This window comes from Xyrauchen texanus, chromosome 28 (assembly GCF_025860055.1).
Source record: "Xyrauchen texanus isolate HMW12.3.18 chromosome 28, RBS_HiC_50CHRs, whole genome shotgun sequence".
NCBI classification, from domain to species: domain Eukaryota; kingdom Metazoa; phylum Chordata; class Actinopteri; order Cypriniformes; family Catostomidae; genus Xyrauchen; species Xyrauchen texanus.
In genome coordinates this window covers 17,802,942-17,830,114 of record NC_068303.1, presented here as the reverse complement: position 1 = coordinate 17,830,114, position 27,173 = coordinate 17,802,942, and the positions used below count along the sequence as shown (strand labels likewise).

Here is a 27,173-nt window from a genome sequence, read left to right as displayed (position 1 = left end):
CCTGGGGGCATTAAAGGCCCCAGCCTTTGCTCAGAGCCAAAAAGAACAAAACAGTTGAGTAACGGCAGACTGCTTGCTAACATTCAGACACCAGCCACATCTCTGTGTGAGGCGTTTAGAGGAGCATTTACACAGGATGTACAAGACTACTGTACATGTAAAACCTTAACTAATGTGACATTAAAATGTATCATCAATGACATCATGTCTCATTCTATGAGTAAAATTCACACGAGATCAGTAAAATAAGCTGTTTTAACCACTCAATTATGATTTAAAGTAATATTTATTCCATAGATAGTGTAATATGTCATGTTTACATTCTGCATTCATTGCGCTAATGCACTAACACACTATACACGTCCATAATATGCACCAGTTATGCAAAATACAATATGCACCCTCTATTATTGTATTTTATGATGAGTGATACTACTGCAAAGATGGGTGTGTAAAAGAGTGTTAATGGGCAGAATACAGACATAAGAATGATGATAAGAGAGGCATGCCTCACTTTTGGCAGATGTGTGTGATGGCACACGAGTGAAGCGACATATCAAACAACAGAGTGAACAAAACAAAAAAAAACACATGACACGTTCTTACAAAATGTCTCTACAGGAACAATCATACAGTTGTAGGTAAGTTTTAATCAGCTCACTAATAACTCTGCATGCCCATGTGTTCATATTGACTGACCTTAACTGTCTGAACACCGTGAACAGAAATTAGCTGCCGGCCTCAAGGTAGGTGGAGCTCCAGATCACATTTCATATGAAGTATGCCAGGGCCTTTAGTCTCTTTTGTCTTATTTTACCCAAGAAACTAATAATATCTTTCATACAGACGATAAAGTAGCTTTCAAAGCCTTCTCTGTGCCAAGAATCAATAACAATAGTATACATCATATCCTGCTGGTTGTGGCTATACATTTATTATTCCTATGCAGGGGAAAGAAAGTCTTTTTCCAATCCTTAAGAACACAGCATGTGCTCGTGCACCGTAATTAACACACTGAGGTTGTTGTCAGCCCCAGAAAGGCTGACTGAGTTGCATATTGTGAAGAATAACGTCTCCACAGCCCACTGAATACTCTCTGCTGTGGTCTCTCCCTCTTTCTCTGTCTCTCTCACACACGGTAATGTTGCTCACCCCTTGGGGCTTCACATGCTCTCCTTAATGGGTAAATTCATCAAAGTCAGTCCTGTCTCGCTGCACATCCAGGTTAATTGTGTCTGTTTACACATGCACACACTATCCCTTTCTCTCTTATTTCTCCACCTAAAGCAGAGCAAACCTGAGAGGAGGCACGTGAAAAGACTATAAAAAACGATATCAACAACAACAGTGTGCAATAGAGCACAGCCAGACATCTCAGTGTGTCCAAGAAAGAGAGAGCGAGCAAGAGAAAGAGAGAGAGAAATTGGGACTGGAAATATTTTCATGCCATCACTCTTGACTGGATGTTCATAATGACACACAAGAATGCCACCCACTGTGAACTCTTGCTCAAGCCCTGGGGACACTGGGCACATCTTCCATGTGCATAGAGAATATTGTAAGCCATCTGGTTCTCATTTTCAGTCCCTGTGTGGTAGTAAGCGACCAGACTAAGAACATCCAGCTATCAATATCAATCACAACAGCAGAACCAATGAAATAATCTCATTACAGGTCAGTGGGCCTCATTCTATCTAAGTTCCATACCCTAAATTGATGCACTGAGTTGTACTCTTTACTTTTATCTTCTTTATGTGCAAGATATATTTTTGAGGTTTTGGAAATTGTACTGCTACATTTCATTGCATTCTTTCATTCTTTTTTCTCATTTCTCTGACCATTCCATTTTTTCTTTTTACATCTTTCTCTCTGAAATATCCATCTTTTAATAAAAAACCTAGACTAGTGTACTGACATATGTTTAATAGATGATCTCACTCCAAGCCTTCCATGTTCAAAACTAGAATTTTTCCTCTTTGTCAACCATACCCACATCTTAAGTGCCCAAATGTAAATCCTGAAAATGGCTTTAAAGCTGTGGACACTTCCCTTTTTTATTATAATCATTGAAGTCCAAATGTGTTTTGTTACCATTCATCAACATATTAACTGAAATATTAACCCTGCTGCTACAGATTTATGAAGGAATATGGGGAAAACAGCATTATACATGCCAGCACAATGTATTTACAGCAATTTGGCAATGACTTCAACACACACTGCAATTGGGTTCAATATCTTTGTGCCAGCTTGAGCTGATTACCTCCACTCAGATAGAGGCAAATCATTTGGCATCAAATATGCTTCACTTGGTTTTACATAAAACACTTTGATTGGTTGTGGGAGATCCCAGGCTAACTGGCCAAGCGGAAAGAAGGCAAATGGCGAAATAAGCACAGTTTCAGCTGAAAACTCTGGTGAAATTGAAAAAATGGGTTGTTATCAAGTTACGATGGGTCTGTGGCTTGATAGAGTTGTTAGGAATTGCAACTGCATCTTGTGCTCTTACTGGAATGCTTATGAAATGCATCACTCCCCAACAGTTACTGTATCTTCTTGGAGATAAGAATTCATCTTAAAGGCTACACATAACAGAATACAGCAAACCAACATGGCAAATGTGTTTCTTTATCTCACTTTTTCTTCATTTACTCAGTTTTCAAAATCTGTATTTGTTTTATTAATAATATATGAAACTGTTTATGGCTTTAAATGTAGGAGCAGAGGTTTACATTTGAAGCCATGGTTGGTCTATTAAATGCACAACCCTCAATGCTTTGCATCATAAGAGTAACACTTCACATTTATCTATGTTTTCTAGCAGACACTTTTACACATACGGTCCAATAATAGGCAACTTTCTACAACCAAACAAAAATGTAACATTTCAGTCAAGAATATTGAGTCACTTCTCTTTATTCGCAGTGACAACAAGGGCCAAGGAGGGAACAAAATATTCTATACACAAAGAAACTGGAAAAAAGTAAAATATCAAGGGATAACACAGAAACAAAATTATTAAAATTCAAATCTAGTACATAGCAATATTTGTGCCTCTTAATGTGTCTGCCCTCACCTCATTGTATATAAACTCAGCAAAAAAAGAAATGTACTCTCACTTTCAACTGCTTTTATTTTCAGCAAACTTAACATGTGTAAATATTTGTATGAACATAAATTCAAGTTTCAAGTTTAAAAACAAGTTTCACAGACTAACAGAATGGAATGATGTGCCCCAAATGGGGGGTCAAAATCAAAAGTAACAGTCATTTTCTGGGCCACCAGCAGCATTAAGTACTGCAGTGCATCTCCTCCTCATGGACTGCACCAGATTTGCCAATTCTTGCTGTGAGATGTTTCCCCGCTCTTCCACCAAGACACTTGCAAGTTCCCAGACATTTCTTGGGGGAAATGGCCCTAGCCCTCACCCTCCGATCCCAGACGTCCTCTATGGGATTGAGATCTGGGCTCTTCGCTGGCCATGGCAGAACACTAACACTCCTGTCTTGCAGGAAATCATGCACACAATGAGCAGTATGGCTGGTGGCATTGTCATGCTAGAGGGTCATGTCAGAATGAGTCTGCAGGAAGGGTACCACATGAGGGAGGAGGATGTCTTCCCTGTAACGCACAGTGTTGAGATTGCCTGCAATGACAACCAGTTCAGTCCGATGCTGCTGTGACACACTGCCCCACCTCCAAATCGATCACGCTCCAGAGCACAGGCTTCAGTGTAATGCTCATTCCTTCAATGATAAACACAAATCCGACCATCGCCCCTAGTGGGACAAAACCGCGACTCGTCAGTGGAGAGCACTTTATGCCAGTCCTGTCTGGTCCAACAAAGGTGGGTTTGTGCCCATAGGCGACATTGTTGCAGGTGATGTCTGTTAAGGACCTGCCTTACAACAGGCTTGCAAGCCCTCAGTCCAGCCACTCTCAGCATATTGTGGACAGTCTGAGCACTGATGGAGGGATTGTGCATTTCAGGTGTAACTCAGGCAGTTGTTGTTGCCATCCTGTACTTGTGCCGCAGGTGTGATATTTAGATGTACCGATCCTGTGAAGGTGTTATTACACGTGTTCTGCCACTGCCAGGACAATCAGCTGTCATTCGTGTCTCCCTGTAGCAATGTATTAGGCATCTCACAGTACATACGTCACAATTTATTGCCCTGGCCACATCTGCAGTCCCCATGCCTCATGCCAAAGGCACATTCACACAGTGCACATGAGCAGGGACCCTGGGCATCTTTTTTTTAATGTTTTTCAGAGTCAGTAGAAAGGTATGTTTAGTGTTCAAAGATTTTAACTTTGACCTTAAATGCCTACCGTCTGTAAATTGTTAGTGTCTTAACAACCGTTCCTCTGGTGCATGTTCATTAAACAAGCATGGAAAACATTGTTTAAACCCTTTACAATAAAGATCTGTAAAGATCTTTAAAATACAGTGTCCAGAAAAAGGGACGTTTCTTTTTTTGCTGAGTTTATATATATTTGCTGACCAAATTTGTTTTGCTTTCAAGCATTAACTTGCTGACTTTAAAGATTGCAACCAAATCATACAAGAATTCTGTGAAAATGAATTTAATGTTCCAGGGCTGAGTAGTAATGGATTACATTTAATGTGGATTACATAATCAAATTACATAAATTGAGTACTTGTAATTAGGTTAAATAACATTTTAAAATACTCAATAAAATTAGTTACTTTTTATGATTACATATTAAATCAGGCAAAGGCAGTAAATTGTGGATTAATAATCCACACATAAATGTGGATTAATAAATGCATTAAACATAGTAAAGTTTTTGCGAATTGCTTTTGTACTCTGCTTCAAAAATGTAAATAAATGCGCTTTGATCAACAAAAAAGTAATCCAAATTTTATTTATTTATTATTTTATCCAAACAACAATTTTGGTCATGTAATTTGTAATCAGTACCAGATTACAATTTAGAAGTAACCTACCCAGAACTGAATGTTCCAGGGTTCCCAGTCAACCAAAATATCTCCTATATGGTCAAGCACACACACTCTACTCATATACTATAGCTTTAAAAAGCAATGCAGCACTACCTTCCTGTAAACAATCATGTTGGGAGAATCCTCATCTGGGTCTGCAATGCCCACTGCTCCTTGGTCCTGAGAGGCCTGAGCCATGCTTGGTATCTCTGTCTCGCTCTCTTTCTGTCTCTGTGGGGAAGGGACAGAACAGAAAAGAGATCAGCCATACAGAACAGCGTGCCACCCAGGCAATTAATTACAAATCTCAGTCGTTTGATCCTTGTGATTGGCAACAGATTAAAATGTCATAATCTAAAGCTAAATAAGACAGAAAGCAAGCAAAGAATAGGCAGTTAGCACACAGAAGGCAGTAACCTACAGAACACCTGTTAGAGGGGTCAAATGAGAGAAAACGTGGAGTAATCCTTCTTTTAAATTAGGGTGCACAATTAATCGAAATGAAATCGAAACCGCGATATGACCTTTTGCGATTATTAAATGGCAAAGGCTGCGATTTAATTAAATAAATAAATAGTCTGCTCCCTTCAAAGTTTATTTGCGCTGCTCTGTCCAGTCTACATTAAATTAGCGCTTTGTTACAGTGTTTTCAGAGCGGTTCTGTGCTCCACAACTCCCTCTCATGCTTAGAGTAACAGAAGTGTTCGGAGTTCAGTTCTGTTTGCTTACGTGCGCTAAACGCTTTATTTACACTAAACTGGCGAGTCCTGCGTGAAGCGTTTTTTATTATTATCTGCAGTAGCAGCATCACAATCTCCGCAAGGCACAGGTATCATAATAAGAACGCAGAATACAAGATGGGGTATAATTCAAACATCTTTATTAAATGATTGTTGAGCAAACCGCATTAGTCCAGAAAAATCTCTTCAGTCTCCCGTCATTTGTTTACTTTACGAGAGAGCGTGTCACCCTTATTACACTCCCCGTGGAAACAAGTGAAAGCGTCTATAAGTCTATATCAAATATTTAGTTAATATAATGCATTGCTAAATTAAATATAATAAAATAATGAATACAAATAATTTAATTAATTGGTGACAAACTAACCAAATTTTCACTATAAATTGAATTACACCAATGGGTTATCAGTTCAACTTCAGTTCGACATTAAGCCTCATTCTTAAGGACTATCTTATATACAGTAAATAATAGTTTATATAAGCCTACTACTTTTTAAGGTATAGAATAAAGAGTAACATTTATATTTTGTGTATACTGAATTATTCAATCAACAAACATTATTTTTGACAGCAACAACTATGTTTTTACCAACAGGGAAATTTAGTTAACAGTGACATTGAGCAGAAAGCTTACAAATAACCAGTTTTGACAGAGCTGCTGGGAAAAAGTTAAATGATCAGCATTGATTGATGAGATGAAAAGATGTTATCAGATGTTAAAATCCTGATTGGCGTATCCCTAATATTCAAGTTGACTGTTTCAAAAACTAATGTTGATGATTAGTGGGCTGAGATCCTTTCACAAAATGGACAAAAACAGGTACACGGCGGATGGTAACATTTGGATATGAAGAAGAATTAGTTTCACTGTTTATGTATGTATTTGTTTGTGGTTGAACTGAAAAAAAGGTCTCAGTTTGGTTCTTTTTAAGAAGGCTCAAATGTGAAATCCCCAGTAGCCTTTCTGCAGTTGAACATATGGAAAACATTACCATCATAATCGCAGTGCAAATCGCAATTGCAATGTTTTTCGGAATAATCGCAATATGACTTTTTGTCCAAATCGTGCAGCCCTATTTTATCCTGATTTGATAATGATTTGTTTTAAATTTGATGTTCAATAGTTTTGAAGTCCCATATTGTGTGGCATGTGTCACTTATTTTCACATGCCACATTCACTCCCATTCAAATGCATCTGAATGCGGGAGACCTGAAATGCAAGATCATTGCATTTCAGGTCTCCCGCAAAGGAATTTTACTGATCATGCAAAGGAATCCACTGTGCAACATCATTCAAGTTTGATGAACTCTCCTGCTAATTCATACGATGAAAGTCTTGTGACCAATAGAAGATGTCACTCACTGACCTCTTGACTAAATACAATGAATACATATTTTAAAAGCTGTATATTTTTATTGTTGTAAGAAAGTAAATTGATGGAATGTTATAACATTTATAAAATAATATTATCTGTTATTTGCAATTTTCTTTTCGCTTGACATCATCCTGTCCATAGCGATTTCCAAAAGCATTTTGTGTGGTCAAAATATAGTGTAATAGCAGCTTTACAGTGGTTCCTTTGGGGAGCTTGACAATCCCCATCCATACTATTCATTATCACTACATGTACTTTTGTAATTCCATTAAGAAAAAAAAATATTTTTACATTTTCATGACTTTCCACAAGAGGTGGTGAATTTAAGTATTCTGAAGAAAGATGCTAAATTAATTGTGCAGCTGTTTTTAGACCATCAAATCTGTGGTAACTAGATATTTTATTTAATTAATGGCAGGTTTATATAATACAAAGTATGTTATAGCTTTAATTTAAAATAAACAATAAGAAAAAATGAAAAACAAAAATATGCTAGATAAGGTGGAAATTCGTCATCTCATTCTGTGAAAATTGTCAAGTATAATAAAGCATACTGAATCAATGATGTTAGCATTTTCACTTTTGAGCTAACCCTCTATCAGGGAATCTTTATGTTTTCTCCACGTTTACTATATTCCATGTTCATTTACACCGATCTGCCACAACATTTAAACCAGATGCCTAATATTGTGAAGGTCCCCCTTGTCCCACCAAAACAGCGCCAACCCGCATCTCAGAATAGCATTCAGAGATGCTGGTCTTCTCAACAGAATTGTACAGAGTGGTTATCTGAGTTTCAGTAGACTTTGTCAGTTCGAACCAGTCTGACCATTCTCTGTTGACGTCTCTCAACAACAAGGCATTTCTGTCCATAGAACTGATGCTCACTGGATGTTTTTTCTTTCTGGCACTATTCAGAGTAAATTCTAGAGACTGTTGTGCGTGAAAATCCCAGGAGATATAATTTACTCAGAATGGTGCCAAAAACAAAAAACATCCAGTGAGCATCAGTTCTGTGGATGGAAATGTCAACAGTGAATGGCCGGACTGGTTCAAACTTACAAAGTCTACGGTAACTCTGATAACCACTCAGTAAAATTGTGGTGAGAAGAAAATCATCTCTGAATGCTATTCTGAGATGCGGGTTTGCACTCTTTTGGCAGCAGAGAGGGGCCTACACAATATTAGGCTGGTGGTTTTAATGTTGTGGCTGATCGGTGTACATGGCTTTCACACCTGACAGGCTTGGCAAAGCCATGGAGCTATAAAATACGCAAAGCATGTGCGTGGGTGAGATTGTCGGAGCTTGTGCACACACTAGGTCACGCATTTCGCGCCATTTTAAATGGACGGAAAAGCAGGTGTCAGAGTCCACTATAGTTTCCTCAATAATCCAGTGGGAAATCATTGCTCCTGGAAAAACAAAGCTGTGGTCAGAATATTTAGTTGGATTTGACCACCTTTTATCACCTTAAATCAGTAAGTTTACCAGGTGTCATAGGTTATAAACACCGTGGGACTCATAACAGTGCCAGAGAGAAGAATAGATCAGTTTTCAATTCCAGATAATAGAGCGCACTAGTGTCCTCCCAATTTTTCAGCCGTCTGGGTTCCGGAAGTATTTTCCACATATGTTTCTTCCATAGACTTTTAATATAATCCATAAAAAAAAAAAAGAGTTGTGAGCCATAAGCCAAACTGACCAGCCCTGTGGAGAATCACAACATCACAAACTTTGTTTTGAGGCCAAAAAGTATTGGAAAATTGGACATAAAGACAAAAGGTACAAGACTGTGTACTAATGGTGCATTCACATACAACACGAACCCGCGAGTATTCCCCCTTCTCTTCCGGAATAGGGCAGGAGGAGGGGCTTCTTCAACTTGGTTCAAAGTAAAGTACAACCAATAACTGGAATCAAGTAGACGCACATATTTTCAGAACTTACCAGGTAGTCCAACATCCTCGTTCACTTTCCTCCAAGCGATATTTTTTTGTCCGGTCTCTGTACATGTATGGCTTTGTGTCATACAATTCCAGTTGCCCACACACCGCTACAACAATGTTTCCATCCATTTTTCCAGATTTCTTCTGCTACTACGTCAGTACGTCTGTGAGATCTGGTCTGTGACATCTCAATGCTGATAGGCTTTCACAACAATGCGTCAAGCGAATTTCTCGCTCGAGTTGAAAAATATCAACTCGTGCAAATACGCCAATGTAGCGATTTCGCGCGCAATGTAGCGAACGCTTCATTACCGCCGCCCAACGAAACGCTCACTTTGCGTTGTATGTGAATGCATCATAAGGCACAAACTACAATCCCATGAAGCATTGCGAAGGACATCATTGGATATAAAACTGTGGAAATATATTATATATATTGTATAGGAACATACATTTATTGCAAAATATTCCAATATGTACAAATATAAATAGTATAAGGGTGAAGTAAGACCGACTCGATTATGTCATTCACAGTATGTTCCACGGTTTTCTTTGGCCGCGATTCTCTGATTGGTGGATCTTTCTATGCTGTACCATGGGTAATGTAGTTGTTTACCATGAATTCCGCTATTAAACACGATTTTTAAACAATTAAATTGAGATGAGACTGTGCAGATGGATGGCTTCAACAGAAGCATATACCATCAATGAACAACCTCTGAGCTCACAGTAGGTCTGTCTATAAAGTTTTATAAGTTATTGTTGAAAATCAAGTCGTCTATGGGATAAATGAATGAGATTTTTACTTCCGGAACAAGACTGTTGCACTCTATTGAGCAGGTATGTTGACATTAGTCTCATTTGAGATGAGCAAGTTCCACGCAGAACTGATCACCGGTAGGTGCATATCGGTTATAAATCTGTCTGACTTGATGCCATGACGACATATGACAAAAAATGTTCAGCAAGAGCACGGCGCCGCAGTTGTAGCAGGCAGGCGGCGCAGATGCTTTTTCCCAGCTGTGTGAACTGCAAGCATGATGGTTGATGACTGGCTGAAAATACAGCTTAATGCTCATTTGCTTAAACAACTGGGATGTTTTGTTCTCTTTTAAAATGTTAGATTTTTTTTTTCTAATCATGTTTTGTATAAATTATATTTAATCCTATTTATTTTAATTTAAAAGCAACAGAATTTAAATTGTATCCACTTTTATAACAACAAAGCACATGAACCTTGAATCATGCGATATCAGCCTTTGATCTCGTAGCGGCTGATCCATCACGAGAAGTGAGAACTGTCCGAGTTGACAGCACTGATTTCAGTCCTCCCCTGACTGCACCAACCTGCTCTCGTCTACTTTCAAGGCGAGGCATTTAACATCTCAAACAAGCTTAATCACACATTCTCCACCAGTGAGGAAATAGGCTTGTGCTTCTTTATGAATGTCAACCAATACTTAAGCAGACTTAAGACTGCAACTTAAAGGGATTTTCAAAAATGAAAATTCATCATTTACGCATCCTCATGCCATCTCAGATATGCATGACTTTCTTTCTTCTGGTGAACACAAAGATTTTTAGGAGAATATTTCAGCTTTGTAGGTCCATACAATGCAAGTGAATGGTGACCAGAAATGTGAAAGTCCAAAAAGCACATAAAGGCCACATAAAAGCAATCTATATGACTCCAGTGGTTAAACCTATATCTTCAGAAGCAATATGATATGTGGGAGTGTGCGAATCGACAAAAACAATAAAGAATATTAAAGTGAAAATGGAGATTGATAGTATATAAAATTACTTAAATATTGATATTTTTCTTACCCACACCTATTAAATCGCTTCTGAAGATATAGATTTAACCACTGAAGTCATCTGGATTACTTTTATGCTGCCGTTATGTGCATTTTGGAGCTTCAAAATCTTGGTCACCATTCACTTGCATTGTATGGACCTACTAAGCTGAAATATTCTTCTAGCACTGACGTTCTGCAGAATAAAAAAAGACACATCTGGCATGCCATGAGGGTGAGTAAATTAGGATTTTTTTAGGTGAACTATTCCTTTAAGAGTATGTTACCTGGAACAACACAGACAGAGAGAGAATCCCTGGATGGCTCTAATGCAGCTGTTGTCTGCTCCGGGCGCGTGTATGGTGTGTATCTCCTGCAATGAGTACGCCAGAAAGAGAAAATAGACAACTATCTGCTCTTGGTCTCTTCGAACCATATGCTGACTTATTTTCAGGTACACTGAATTGTCTATGCACTTCCACGATGCCCACACGAGGAGCGTGCACATAACAGCTGTTAGAGATCAACACCAAATGAATAGCGAATCTAAAGGTAGAAATGGTATTACTTTGTGCGTGGGCATGATGTCGGTCCGCCGCATTGCACTACAAAGATGTGCAGTTATTTGAAAAAGACAAACAGCTGCTTTCGGAACGCCATCCACACAGGAACACCTGTCCCAATTCACACAGCTCTCCAAAGAGCGATGTCAAATATAGAGCTACAAAACCCTGTCACTGGAATGACACGCGCCAGCCTGAATATGCACTCACGCACGCACGCGCAAAGCAGGGAGCGAAAGAGAAGCAGCGCGAGGCGCCACAGCTCAAGGAACGACATGATTATTCACTTTAAACTTACCAGCACTTCGGGAGCCACTTCGATACAGTGCTGTACGTGAAACCGGATCATTCAGTTTGAGCGGACACTGATACAAGTTTTCAGAGACTAGAAAGCACACATCCACACATAAACACACCTGTTTTCTCTCACACTCGACACAACTGTAAAAGCGCATTACCTTAGTAACAAAGTACCGCCTCGTCCACTCCTGGGAGCTCGATTTCACCTTCCTAGCAACCAGAAAAGCACAGGTTCATGGTATAAATGGCTTGGAAAGAGACGGTGATGGTGAGTATGATGACTGGGTGGTGGTGGGGAGAGAAAGAAGCTTAAACTCTTTAAAGGATAAACAATGCAGCGGTGGGAAAGGCAGTGGGATAGAAGAAGAACTGCTCCAGCCTCCTTCCACTCTGTTTCGCGCTCTCCGCTAACTGGATCCTGGGTGGTCGCTGCGTGGAGTGGAGTGCTCAGGTACAGTCTGAGGATCCTGGCATGTGTGCAACTGAGTGTGAGAGTGTATCGGACGGAGGGAGGGAGGATAAAAGAGGGTGGGGGCATGGGGGTGGAGTGTGTCCCTCTGTGAAGTTTCTGGCAAGCAATTCTGAAACATGTATTTATTAGTGAGCTAGAGTGGTAGATGAAAAAGAGAGAACATGCTTTTTGCAAGAATATATTAGCGAAAGGGATGCTGACGCAAACAACTGTGTCATGAGATTACAATAATCCAGTTGAGATTAGGTAATCACTAATCTCCACATTTCTCTGATAATGACATCTTGCTGAATTACAGCTGCATTAAAATAGAAAAACATGAGTGTCAGCTTTAATGTTTAAGCATAAATTAAAATGAAATCAGCAGGGATGCACCAATTATGTTTTTGCTGATATACAAGGCCGGATTTACCAACCGGGCCGATTGGGACGGTGTCCGGGGGCCTCCAACCTGTAGGGGGCCTCCAAGACCCCACTAACTGTGTGGCCTCATACTTTTTTTAAATTTTATATTTAAAATAAAATTAATGAGTGTATGTTTGTGTGTATGTGTATTAACAATAATTTATTTGCACACAAAAAAGTATCATGATCACGATCATGATCGTGTCTGATGATGACAATGAGTCAGGTTACCGCGGAAACTGTTGATAGCAGCAAGACCGGCGGTAGAAGATAGTGTGAAAAAAGATAATTGAGGACATCGAAAAAACAAACAACATGGATAAAAATACGGTGGAGCAGTGGAGCCACAAAATGGAAAGCTAAAAGGGAGAAGGATAGCAGAGAGGATTGAATTAGGAGAAATCATTTTTCTTGACTTTTTTCAAAAGTCGGCTCCTGTTCAAGTGCCCCCCCACTACCACAGTCTCCGACTCCGCTTGAGACTGAAACCGAAGCTGGTGCTTCGGAAGCCGCTGAAGGCAGCAGAGACCCGGTGGTGACGGGTAGGTTAACGTACATTACCAGTTTGACAGCCTCAAAATGTAGGTCTATCTATTACTTTTTACCCTTATTAAAAACCCTGATTTATATTGATGCCTTACGAATCTGCGTGCACCGACCCACCTAAATAAATATTTTTTCTGATTTAGCTAGAGTCCAGCACCTGCATTTCACCAGCCCTCTGTCCCCGTATGATAAGTTGCTTTTTAAATCATGTAACGTTGTTGTATTAATGTTGGCTGTTCATTTTTATGAACAGATATGCGGTCTAGGCTTATCAATGCATAATATGTGGGAGTCATTCTCTAGTTCAGGCTACTTTCATGTAATATTTCACATAATATTTTAAAAGTAGCCTATATCTTTCTTCTTTTTCCGTCAGTTCACTGCAGAGAAGATCGTTGATCATCTGTTTCTCCGTGAAGGGGAGAGACAGTGAGAGAGAGAGAAAAAGAGGTGCTCAACAATCAGCTCTTTAGATAAAATTGTGGTCACTGTGGGAAGCTAGTTCGATTTTGACAGACTGTACAGACATGACTAAGTTATTCTTAGTTATGTTATTAGGCTGTATTTTCATAGATTGTAATCTGCGTTATTGCAATAAATTCTGTTGATTTTGTTCTGTGATAGTTTCCATTTTGTCTTTTGATTTATAGATATTTATAGATCTCCTTTGCTGTCACAGTTAACATCACAAGAAATGGAGTTGGAGAAAGTGGTTTTGATTTTTAAAGAAAAACCCACAGCTTTCAAGATTTTGTGCCTCTGCTTTCTAAATCCGTGCCTGCCGATACAGATTTGAACAAAAAAACATAGAACGAATATATATATAGAATCCCCGTTTCTACCAAATTTGGAATTCCCAATTCCCACTAAGTAGGTCCTCGTGGTGGCACGATTACTGAACTCAATCCAGGTGGCAGAGGACATGTCTCAGTTGCCACCACTTCTGAGACTGTCAATCCACGCATTTAATCAGATGGCTTGTTGTGCATGACTTCGCGGAGACTCCCAGTATGTGGAGGCTCGTGCTTCTATCTGCGATCCATACACAACTTACCACGCGCCCCATTGAGAGCAAATCGCGAACCACTAATCGCAACCACAAGGAGGTTACCCCATGTGATTCTACCCTCCCTAGCAATCAGGCCTATTTGGTTGTTTAGGAGACCTGGCTGGAGTCACTCAGCACACCCTGGATTCGAACTCACGACTCCAGGGGTGGTAGTCACCGTCAATACTCGCGGAACTACCCCGGCCCCCTCATAAAATGTACAAAGAGGTACAAAATATTTTTTATTGTTCTAACAATTAATACTTTCCATTGAACATTGGATCTGTTGAACACATGAGAGGACAACATTTTTCAGAGAGCCACAATGAAAGATAAATAGAAAATAAAAAGGTAAAGAGAATCACATTTTCACTTCCCATGAGTTTATATCCCTAATTGTAATACAGTAAAAACATGACTGTGTTACAGTAACAAGAATTTCCAATAAAACAATGGCAATTGTAAAAGTTAAAGTGGAAACACTTTACAATAAGGTTCCATTTGTAAACAGATAATGCATTGGGTACCATGAACAAAACAATATATGATTTACAGCATTTATTAATCTTTTTTTTTAATGTTTAACGATAAGTTAATAAAAACACAAATGTTAGGTCATAGTGCATGTTACTGCAACTAATGTTAACAAACACAACTTTTGATTTAAAAAAATATATTAGTATATGTTGAACTTAACATTAACCAAGATGAATAAATGCTGTCAAAGTATTGTTCATTGGTTAACAACATTAGTTAACATAAACTAACAATGTTAACAACTGGAATCATATTGTAAAGAGCCTCCGTTAAAGTAAATCGTCAGGACATGTTACAGTAATGAAAATTGGGGGGTAAAATGTGCATAAGTGTCCTGATGAAATAATGTCACCATGCAAAACATGTTTCTAAATGTAGGCTTCAATTCCTTCATGCAAAATATAATAAAATTTCTATTGTATTTTTTGTATTGATTTGGAGTTAAATATGACAAGAACATTATCTTGACCAGTTTCATGAGAATCACCCAAATAATAACAATATGTCACACATCTGAACCACAGAGACTTGATCGAGAACACAGTATGTCTTCCCCCTTGATGGCCTGTTCTTGAGGAAGCCTGCAGGTCCACACTTGCAATCTGCTACTTCATTTGTTTGCAGCATCCCCTCTTCTGTCCCATGTTGGATATGCTCATGTTCCCTCACCCAACCCCCATGCTCCTTTCCCAGTGGATCTTAACTGGATGCGAGTGACCTTCTGGCACCACTGAGTTGATTCATACCAACAGGGTATCTGATGGAGTTGGTCAAAAAACATTTTTTTTTTTTTTTCTCAAATACTGATTAAAGATGATGCAATAACAAGTGATTTACAGAAATAGTGAGAATAGCAAGCTATGGTAGAACATCTGTGCATCACTATGAGCAAGGCTAAGACTAATGCACCTCATAAAAACCTCAGTAAATGAGCTCAGTTACATAAGATCATGGCTGTAACTGTACAGTATATAGTAAGGAATAGTGAGTACTGCACACAATATACTAAACGGAGAGCTAAAAATAAATACATAAAAATCAACAATTTCTAGTCAGCATATTTCTAGAGACACCCTTTGATATCAACTCTTGACCAAATAGCAAGTACTCTACTGAGAAGAGGGCAGCCAAGAGAGAACCATTTATCAGTGCCAGACTCTTACCAGCCCCTTCCTAAGCCCTAGGTTTTTACATAGCTCTTACCCTATTTTTGGGGCTCTTTATCCTGCATTGTTTCAAACAACTGTACTTGGACAGAAGTGTACAATTAGGTCTTGCTTGGGATAAAATAATATGTAATTTTTAAGCTATAATAGGCCTAATGGAAACTTGGCCCTTGCTTTGTTTCAAAAAATGGAGACTCCAAAAAGGCATTTGCACAAATTTAAATGGTTGCTTCCTTGAAATCAATATCATCATCAGGAGCCATTAGGGAGGAGTAATTGCTCATCATGTCTGAATCACAAATGTATTCAGCAAAACCACTCACTCAAAGAGGCATGTATACACATATACACAGTCATAATGGACATCAGCACATAGCAGACATCAGCACAAATTGACAGTATCTGGACTAGAACCCACCCACTCCAGGCTAGATTAATTATTCAGACTAGTGAGAGATACAAGAAATGCACAGAGGTGTTTCCCTATCTCCAGTAGCCTAATTGTATTGCACACACAATCATCTCACTAAATAATCTTTCCCCCATTTCATACAGACAATAAATGATCCTCTGTTGAACTGCAGAATGCATATCTGGCATAAATGTGTTTTCCCTTTGCTTGCATTACACTGGAGAAATTCCAGTCATGAAAGTAATGTGCCGGTGTGCATTAGCTAATATAATGCAAGAGTGCCATTACATTTACAGTGCATTTATGTTTTTACTTTACCAAAGAGGCCTGCAGGAAAGGGAACATGTTGTGTAAAAGGGGCAATTAGTAGAGCAGGTAGCGAGAATTCAAGTTCTAAGATTTGGCTTCAAGTGCCACATGTAATAAAGAAGAGTGCAGTATAAGGTTAAAATCAAGCAATTCTGAAATCAGGTATAGTATAAATGCAAATATAACTCTGTATTATACCACTGATTACAACAAAACTCATGTGTATTTCTAACTGCGCATTGTCCTATGAACAACCAGTTAGTAACTTCACTGCCTGACTGTAGTCTCACAGGTCTGAAGTACAACATTATATAAACACTGTAACAGTTCCAGAGACAGTTTAGACTGTTTTATGAGGCCAAATGTTGTACTTCATGCTTGCGCATCAGTATATCACTAAAAAGAATCAGCTCATAAGAGTCATTTGTTCAGGAATCGGACAACACTGGGCTGTTTCACACGGTAGATTCAAAAGAGCAGGCTCATTAGAGTCATTTGTTTGTGAATCAGTATACACTGGAAGCATGCGTTTTACACTGTAGATTCGGTAAGGGGCAGCACTTCCATTGAAATGCAATGCAGGAAGAACTGTCAGAGGACTGTACGGTGTTTGGTCCCCCATCGGCAGAAATCAAATGGTTTCGGTATTTAAAAAAATTAAATGACTGGTTCTGAACAAGAACCTGTTATCGGTTCCCAAACCTACAAATTAGTAGGGTAAGTATTAGGTGCCTCCAAGAGGGATTTTGCTTAGGGCCCTTATATGCTTAGAAACCGCCCGGTTTTTGTGCTATTGATTTAGGTTACTTGCGCAAAATGCTAAGAAACCGGTTCTGGTCCGGTGGGAACCCTTCTTATGAACAGTGAGCATGATTAAAATGTTGCATCTTAACACCAAAATAACACTTTTATACCACTGATGTCTAGGTTTAAGCTCAGAGTAAACTTCTGTTGGACATAAATGTCATCCTCAGCAGAGTTCTCGAACAGCGTAAGCGAGACGATTTTCTTTATTTTTTGAACACGTGTCCTTTGCAGAGGTGGGTAGTAATTCATTACATTTACTTGAGTAACTTTTTTAGAAAAATATTTACTTTGAGTGTATTTAAAGGTGGGTATTTTTCACTCTTGCTCAAGTAGATTTCTAATGAAAAAAAAGTACTTTTACTTCGCTAGTAGTAGTAACTGGTTTTAATTTAATAAGTGTATATAAATGTGTAATTTATTGAGATTTTTGAAAGGGACTCCACCACTGCAGCAGCAGTAAGTGCGCCAAACAAACACTTTGCTCCACACCATGAAAAACAGTTGTTTTGTCATGAAGTGAAATTCAAATTTCAATAAGCACAAATGGATTTCAGCAACAAAACTTTCGACATACTCTTACTGAATTCACAGTATTACCAGTTCTCTAGCTCTTACTGGCCAGTCTGCTGGCACCTGCTCAGGATTTTGACAGAATTTTTCAACAGCTTGCACTCTTGGGAAGAGCTCTAAGCCCTTTGCTCCTACTACTTGTGCTACAACATATTTAATTCAATAGCACTAAAATTCCCAATGGCATTGTTCAACCAAAGTTCCAAAGCAGAGGATATTCCACTTCAGTTTGGGTCTATGCACTCAAGTCTTCTACATATCCTTGTTCAATATTCTGAGGCGGATATTAATTTGCTCACTTAAAAGGCCACTGGTATATCAGCAAATTTTCTTCCACTTAATCCAGCAAGGGTATGTGACTTTACGATAGCTTGGGCAGTAAATGCTGCTCAGACAACTGACCAGAATTGGTAGCTGCTGGCAAGAGACACCCTTAACATTGTTTGCCAAGTTGGATCAATATTAGCATTTCCAAAAGAGAAGATATTTCTCAGGGATACCAGTGGAACATTAGATGGGATGGGTGTCGGCACACATGGCCTTGGGAGGGTTAACATCACAATCAGTGGCAGATCAGCAAGAGGACGTGAAGAGCCCTTGGCAATCCAGCCTTGCTCTTCAACAGGCTTTGCTGATTACTTACTGCAAGGTGCAATTATCCTCACCGTATACTGTGACAAAAATCAGCCTCTCTAACAAAAGCACAACACTGATGGACAAGGAAAGACAAAAACATAAAACAAGGGCATAGATCACGGCAGTAATAAACATGAGAAGAATGACATTAAACTATGGCATTTAAATTAATTTATTGGCTCAGAAAGCAATGGCAGATTACACCTCATTGAGACGGCGGCAAGCACGAGGCATTTGTTTCGGCCAGTTCACGAATAATTACAGCACCTCGAATTAAGTTTTTTTTTTATTATTATTTATTTATGAAACCTTAAAACTGTAATCACTGGAAGTTATCTTTTTAAACCTCTACACTTTACAAAGATGATGAACAGTATATGTAAACAGTACTTTTTGTTTGTAATTGTAATGCTCCTCTTTAAACTGTGCACATCATTAAAACACAATCCTTTAACGTTTAGATGGGAGAATATATGGAGAAACGTCTAATGACACAATATAAAAGAGAACAAGGAGGGAAGCACAATCCCAGCCTTATCTCTCTCAAAAGTGACAGCATACATAACAAGAAACAACATCAAGAGCATGTTTATGCATATCCATAAATCAATAGCAATAGAAGATTTATACAAAACAAAAACAGTGCAAAGAAATTAAAATCAGGAAACTAAGAACAAAATAAGAAATTAGAGGAGAATGAAAAAAGAAATAAACATTCACATTCCCACAGTCATCAATATTTTACCTTTTCAGAACAAAACCATTTATGTTTTAAAAATGATTAAGAATTAAAAATGATCATCAAACCAGAGGGGAGGTGAGAGATAAGAGAATAAATAGCATTTGTATTTTCAGCAGTCAGGAAGTTTGAAACTCTTATTACAGCCTCCTGACTGAAGGAGCAAAACTGGAAACTGCAGAGCGGAAATTAAACTAATAATCTCTAATTCACTTGGGCATGTTATTCTCGGCGTTGTGCAGCTCATCTTTGATTGAGGCAAAATGTTTGGCATTCTTAGTTTTTCATTCTCTGCTGGTATCGGGAGGCAGTTTCCGAGACACTTCTAGAGATTCCTAGAACAGAATCGATAATCGCTGCACGCAATTCACAAACGCAAATCGAAGTTACCTCCAGATCATTTGTGCACATCTTCTTCATAAAACGGAAAGTAATTAGAAATTGACATCATCTTCATAATACTGAGAAATTGGCTAGTGCTTGCTCAACAGTACAAAGAGGCCCTGCTAACCAGATCTATACAATATACATTACTGGGTCAGCAAAGGAACTAGGGCAGGGTGTTTAGTCTTTGATGACTGACCATTCTGGTCTAGAAATACCACTACGTTTAGAAGAGGGAACCAGTAACTGAAAACAAGCGCAGAATGCTATAACTGGGTGCGAGATTACAGGGCAAGCTGTTCAATATTATTGGTCCCAGTCAGTGAACCTGGTTCTTAACTAACCCATGTCTCTGGTTGGATCCTCCTGGTTCCACACTCATTACGCAGTGATGGACACGTGAAAAAAATCATCCAACACCCGAGCGTGTACTCTGTGTGTATGTGTGTGTTCTGAGGCTAGTTCCTGCAAGCAGGCCATTGCTTATTTCATGTGAACTTGTGTCTCCTATTCATAGTTCAATTCTTCAAGGCGCCATGTTTTCTTCCTGCATTTAAGTCTGACTTTTTATCCCTTTTCTCAGTAAGGCACCTCCTCTCATCCCTGATATTGAATCCGATACCCATTTGTCTGCTTTTTATTGTGTTAACTCTGAATGAAAGGTTTCCAGCACTACTGTTTGCATGGGTGTGAATAGGCAACGTGGAAACAAACTGGAATAGATTACAGCTGAAGTCAAGTGAGACAATCACTTATCACCACTAGATGGCACTAAAGCAACACGATAGCAGACTAGGGCACCACAATGCGCACAACAAAAGATACTGCAGATCATGTTTAAATCTACCAGAAATCAAAAAACTAAATAATAAAATAACTGACTGCCCCTTCCTAAATAACTGCTATTCACAGATGTCTGTTGTACTGCGCGCATAGAAAATCTTCATTATTTACTCAAAACATAAATGAAATAAATAACAGAACTGTTAAGACTTGTCTTAAATTCCAGATCGGCATTCTTGGAGACTGTAGGATCTTCAGCGTTCGTACCACAGACTTGAGATGTACAGCTTTGCTTAAAAGCTTTCGAGGCAGGATATTGCCAGTCATTATATTTTGCTTTAGTCCTGCAGTCTTTATGCCAAGGATTCAGACTCCCTGCTATTGCTTTGATTGATGTTGAGAAGAAACATCACAACACAACTATTGACTTCATAAGCAAATCACTTCCACCTCAAAAAAAACTCCACCTCAGAAAAACGGTCTTTTCCTTCTGTTGAAATACAAATGTTATCTGAATAGCAGGGAGTTTTGTGGATTGATTTGCCAGAGCATGCAAATTTCACAACATGGCAAAAAGTGGTGTTCAAGGTGGAATAAACAGGACATGCTGTCGCAGAGTCGTCGTTGTTTCTTTTTTCTTCTTCTACTCAGTCTCTGAGGTCTGGATGGGGCAGGGCTGTAGCACTGTCCAAATGACTGAAACAGAATGTCAGGTTGTCAGTGGTAAGTAGGGCACAGGAGGGACAAGTGTGGAACAGCCCGTAGCTAGTTACTCTTGTGGGGGCTTCTAACGATATCCCGATGGATTTAGAGAGGAGAACTAATCAGTGGAAAGGTGTGAAGATTTGTTTTCTTTTGCCCACCTCCGAGCCATGCCAGTGTTGTTTCCTCATCAACACAGTTTGAAATAATTGACTGTTCGAGAAGAAATGTAAATGAGAAAATCAAATTATGTTGAATTGTGAATGGATAAATCTCAATCCGGTAGCACATGATGTAGTGCTCAAGTCTCCCCCACATCTTGTCTGGTCCTTAGAAAGTCAATTGATCTTCCCTGTCTTCTGCAGATGGCTCAGTTCAGATCAATGGTGTTAAAGACCCATTCTGTGAACTTCTTGAGCTTGGCAGCAGAGCTTTGAGACTCTTCTTGCAGCCTCTGATTGTCCTCCCAAAGCCTTTTAATTTGTGCCTGCAGTTTCAATTTTTCTTCTCTTTCCTGAAGTAAAAAAAAAAAAAAAAAAAGTATTATTATTTAGATATATATATATACACATACATACATACATACACACATTATATATAAATAGATAAACAAGAACTATTCCAGACAAATTAGCTATAACTGTTCTAAGGCCACAGTTCAAGATTCTATATTAAAATGGACAGTTCTCAAAGTTTGATTGGATGATCCAGGTAATGCTATGATGATTGCAAGGCAAAATAATGCACACCTGTGACTGCACATTCCATATTAATATGCAACATTGCTTGCCAACCATCAACAGCCTACAGTTAAACTCAAAAACTACATCCACAATATTTTCAGCGAGTCCACTATTTCACAAGGTGAGGGGAATTTCTGGTTGGCTTGCGGAAGTGCGATTGGTTGCTGTTTTGTGTGTAGCCGGTGAGATTCTTGATTTTTAAATGTTGTAAGATGTCTTAAAAATGTCCTAGACAGGGGGCCTGTGTAGCTCAGCGAGTATTGACGCTGACTACCACCCCTGGAGTCACGAGTTCGAATCCAGGGTGTGCTGAGTGACTCAAGCCAGGTCTCTTCAGAAACCAAATTGGCCCAGTTGCTAGGGAGGGTAGAGTCACATGGGGTAACCTCGTGGTCGCGATTAGTGGTTCTTGCTCTCAATGGGGTGCGTGGTAAGTTTTGCGTGGATCACGGAGAGTAGCATGAGTCTCCACATGCTGTGAGTCTCAGTGGTGTCAGGCACAACAAGCCACGTGATAAAAAGGTGTGGATTGAGGGTCTCAGCCACCCGGATTGAGGTGAGTGACCGTACCACCACAAGCACCAACTAAGAAGTGGGAATTCCAAAATGTGGAGAAAATGGGATTCAAAAAAATTTCCAAGACAATGTGTGCAGTTCATGGTTATATCCTAATAACTAAGCAAAAAAAGTTACCACTCGCAAAGCACAGCGACCTAGTCCCAGATGCTGTTTCTTCCATCGGCTGCCTACAGAAGGATTGACTTAAGAACATCTGTTTGAAAGAGCTTGGAATAATTTGTTTGTGTGCTCTTTAAACTTTAATGGCAAGAAGTCAACAGCAGGGATTACTTATATTATCCACCATTACGGTCCAGCTACGATAGACGTCCAGAAACGGAGTGCAATGAGTTACATAAACGATAGCATTATTGTGCTAAAATGTGTGTACATGTGCTGAAAGTCCATTCAAAATTTTGAGAGTTAGTTCATTTCTATTTAGCATCTTTGTTGTGTGAATGCATAACATGTTTTGAAATGGCATTATTATGGAGTATAAAAAGGAACAGTGTTTTTCCTGAACTGTCTGTGACGATGTTTTCAACTGTTTTCATGCTGTGATTCTAAATGGATAGACCATAATTATTAGATGAGACGTACAGTAGTGAGATGTTTTATCAAGCTTGAAATTAACTGTATTCTTATTTTCCACTTTCCTGCATTCCTGCCTGCAATTCACTTTCTTTTGAGCGTCTTTGAAGAATGTGCTTGTCTTCCCTTAAGGGGACAATGTGATTTGGAAAACAGTATGGACATTAATTCTGTATCAATTACATTTATTGTACAGTGCTTTTAATAATACATACTGTTTTATATTTGCTTTACAGAGAACATTATGTCTAATGTTTATTATGTATGTCCAAATACATTTTGTATGGTACAGTTTATTGTGTGGCTGCTAATACATCATTGTTTCCTACACAAGAAAAATAAATTCAATCTATCAACAGTATCAGTTGTTCAATCAACACTAAAACATTTCAATTATTAACAATTATAAAGCTAGATTGAGCTTGTTACTACAAAGTCATCTCCAACAAAATATTTGTATTTTATCTGAAAAACAGCAGCATGACAGTCTCATCGCCTGTGTCCTGTAATACGTGAGCATCCTGCTGTCTGGACCTCCCCTGTATCTGCAGTAAGTACATAATCTCGGTACAACAAACTCTTCAGGTTCTGACTAGACTCAATATATGCTTTAAAATAAACATGTCCAACTTTACAGCTGTGAAGGCGCTAATAGGCTACATAGCTTTTCATGTTAGTCTGCTCAGGTTCTTCAATCGATGGATAAAGACTGAACAAAATAACAAAAATGCTTCTATGTGCAATATTGGTCATCATCCTCAAAACCTGTAATCATTAACAGATGTAATCACCTCGCAATAATTCTGTGATCATTTGTTCTGAAGTTTCTGTCATTTTTAATGCTGCTTTATTACATAATATAATGATCGTTTACACTTAACTGGAAGTTCCACCCACATCGCCTGCAAAGCATGTTGGGACTCAGGAATATTATGGATAACTTTGGGGAAGAATAGTTTATTCTGATTGTAATTATTATTGATTGTAACTATATATTGAACACTGGTGTCACTCATGGCTGTGCATTACAGTCATTTTACCACTGCCTCTCGTGGCTTTTTGAGTTATTTTATTCCATGGCATTGTTGAATTCTTGATTCTGATTTGTTTACAGACATTTGAAGGAGCTGATTTATTTTCTTTTTAACGACACAGCTTTGTAGTAGATTACATTTTTGCTGAGCTTTTTTCAGTTCTCATTCAGATCATTCAGATTTCTTTTCTAAACTAGTTATAGTTGCTGTGGCTATTTAAAGCAAGTTATTTAATTCTGTGTTGTACTGTAGTTCTGCACACACGTGCATTTTAGGGCTGATAACCTGAAACATATATTAAGATAATCACATTTTATTGACAAAGTTTACATACACCTTAGCCAAATACATTTAAACTCAGTTGACATAGAAAACATTCCCTGTCTTAGGTTAGTTAAGATCACTACTTTATTTCAAGAATGTGAAATGTCAGAATAATAGTAGAGAGAATGATTTATTTCAGCTTTTACTACTTTCATCACATTCCCAGTGGGTCAGAAGTTTACATACACTTTGTTAGTATTTGGTAGCATTGCCTTTAAATTGTTTAACTTGGGTCAAATATTTTGGGTAGCCTTCCACAAGCTTCTCAAAATAAGTTGCTGGAATTTTGGCCCATTCCTCCACACAGAACTGCTGTAACTGAATCAGGTTTGTAAACCTCCTTGCTCACACGCTTTTTTTTTTTTCATCGGATTGAGGTCAGAGCTTTGTGATGGCCACTCCAATACCTTAACTTTGTTGTCCTCAAGCCATTTGCGACCGAGCTTTAGCTTCCTGGCAGATTTCTTGAGATGTTGCTTTAATGTATCCACATAATTTTCTGTCCTCATGATGCCATCTATTTTGTGAAATGCACCAATCCCTCCTGCAGCAAAGCACCCCCACAACATGATGCTGCCACCCCCATGCTTCACGGTTGGGATGGTGTTCTTCGGCTTGCAAGCCTCACCCTTTTTCCTCCAAACATAATGATGGTCATTATGGCAAAAAAAAATATATTTTTATTTCATCAGACCTGAGGAAATTTCTCAAAAAGTAAGATCTTTGTCCCCATGTGCACTTGCAAACTGTAGTCTGACTTTTTTATAGCAGTTTTGGAGCAGTGGCTTCTTCCTTGCCGAGCAGCCATTCAGGTTATGTCGATATAGGACTCGTTCTACTGTGGATATAGATACATGTCTACATGTTTCCTCCAGCATCTTCACAAGGTCCTTTGATGTTGCTCTGGGATTGATTTGCACTTTTTGCACCAAACTACGTTCATCTCTAAGAGACAGAATGTGTCTCCTTCCTAAGGGGTATGATGGCTGTGTGGTCCCATAGTGTTTATACTTACATACTATTGTTTGTACAGATGAACGTGGTACCTTCAGGCATTTGGAAATTGCTTTCAAGGATGAACCAGACTTGTGGAGGTCCACAATAATTTTTCTGAGGTCTTGGCTTATTTTGATTTTCCCATGATGTCAAGCAAAGAGGCATTGAGTTTGAAGGTAGGCCTTAAAATACATCCACAAGTACACCTCCAATTCAGTACACCTCCTATCAGAAGCTAATTGTCTAAAGGCTTGACATCATTTTCTGGAATTTTCAAAGCTGGTTAAAGGCACAGTTAACATAGTGTATGTAAACGTCTGACCAACTGGAATTGTGATATAATAATGTAAACAATTGTTTGAAACACTTTGGTATTTGGTTAGGATGTTAGGTACATGTTTATTGTTTAATTACATAATTTGTACAATTTACAGGTATTTACATAGATTGTTTTTAACACGTGTTAAACACCAATACTTTCTCTTTAAGAAAGCCGGCATTTCTGTTAAAAGCGTCTGAAAAGGAGCACATGTTACTGAGAGAAACTCAAATGGCTTTATCTCATCTGTCCTATGTGAAATTATAATTAAATGTTTCATTTTTGTTGTTTTTGATCAAATTCTGTATTTAAACAACAGAAAGGATATTAAAATAGACATTATTAAATGACAAATGTGACAGGTGGATCTCGTCTTTGGACACACATTATACAGAACAACTTTTACTCTCGACACTCGGTAAAAGGATCTCACTGCTAAATACTCCACCACTATACTACACAATTACTGGTGAGTGAAATGTAAACATTTACCAGAAAGTTGCCAATGTATGGAATTTGGTTGCTAACAATTTCCTCTCATTGTAGTGGAGGGTTGCGCATGGAGTAAAAAAAAAAAAAAAAAAAAATCGATCGTTCAAAAGAAGATCACGGTGCATCAGAAAATCTATATTTTTAGCCACCTCTAGTACCTGAATTACCACCTCAGATGTGCATACATTTTCAATAATTTAATGGTCAATTATACTAACATATTTTACTGTCAAGTTCTCACCTTCTTCAAGTCCTCCTGCAACATCTTCACCAAAGCCTCCAGTTGAGAAATCTTCCCACCGTAGCTTATAGGCCCATCACTAAAAGAAAATCCAGTGTTAGGGTTCGGACAAATGGTTACCATGTGAATAAAACAACAACATAATAAAGAAATTAAGTAAGAGTAATTATTATATTCAGTGATTAACAGGATCCAACATGCATTTGTTGAGCTGTTAAGAAAAGTTTGACCACAGCAGGAACAGTGAGGAAGAAATGGATGTACCTGGGAGAGAGTCTGGAGTGGGGCACTGGTTGAAGCTCTAGGTGCTGAGGACTGAGTGAACTCTGTCCTCTCTGACTGACGTCCTGAGAACTAAACATAAATCCTCTCTGGACTGAGAGGGGAATGGAAGGAGAATAAATTGTGATAAGAGTTGAGAGACAAAAATATATATATAAGAGAGAGAGAGAGAGAGAGAGAGAGATTTCAATTTACATTACAGCGTATTCACTCATTTCACTCAACTGATTTTTAAAGGAATAGTTCACCCAAAAATGAAAATTCTCTCAATATGATAGGTGTGGGTGAGAAACAGATCCATATTTAAGTCCTTTTCTACTATAAATCTCCACTTTCACTCTCATTTCCACATGCTTCTTTTGTTATTGGCAATTTGCATTCTTTATGC

At 38.6% G+C, this 27,173-nt stretch overlaps 2 protein-coding genes across 8 annotated transcripts in view; both read right to left on the bottom strand.

The window, feature by feature from the left end:
* LOC127621953 (regulator of G-protein signaling 6-like) overlaps positions 1-12,130 on the bottom strand; it is a 109,545-nt gene extending 97,415 nt beyond the window's left edge. For both annotated transcript variants that reach the window (XM_052095785.1, XM_052095786.1), the window contains exons 1-2: positions 11,848-12,130; positions 5,081-5,197 (exon numbers count right to left, since the gene is read on the bottom strand). In XM_052095785.1, the coding sequence (XP_051951745.1) occupies positions 5,081-5,164 (84 nt within the window). In that variant the 5' untranslated portion in view covers positions 5,165-5,197; positions 11,848-12,130. The remainder of the gene's footprint in view (positions 1-5,080; positions 5,198-11,847) is intronic.
* Positions 12,131-18,758: 6,628 nt separating this feature from the next.
* The window catches only part of LOC127621999 (signal-induced proliferation-associated 1-like protein 1), a 123,254-nt gene continuing 114,839 nt past the window's right edge, over positions 18,759-27,173 (bottom strand). For all 6 annotated transcript variants that reach the window (XM_052095847.1, XM_052095851.1, XM_052095852.1 and 3 more), the window contains 3 exons: positions 26,768-26,879; positions 26,504-26,582; positions 18,759-21,719 (listed from right to left, as the gene is read on the bottom strand). In XM_052095847.1, the coding sequence (XP_051951807.1) occupies positions 21,576-21,719; positions 26,504-26,582; positions 26,768-26,879 (335 nt within the window). In that variant the 3' untranslated portion in view covers positions 18,759-21,575. The remainder of the gene's footprint in view (positions 21,720-26,503; positions 26,583-26,767; positions 26,880-27,173) is intronic.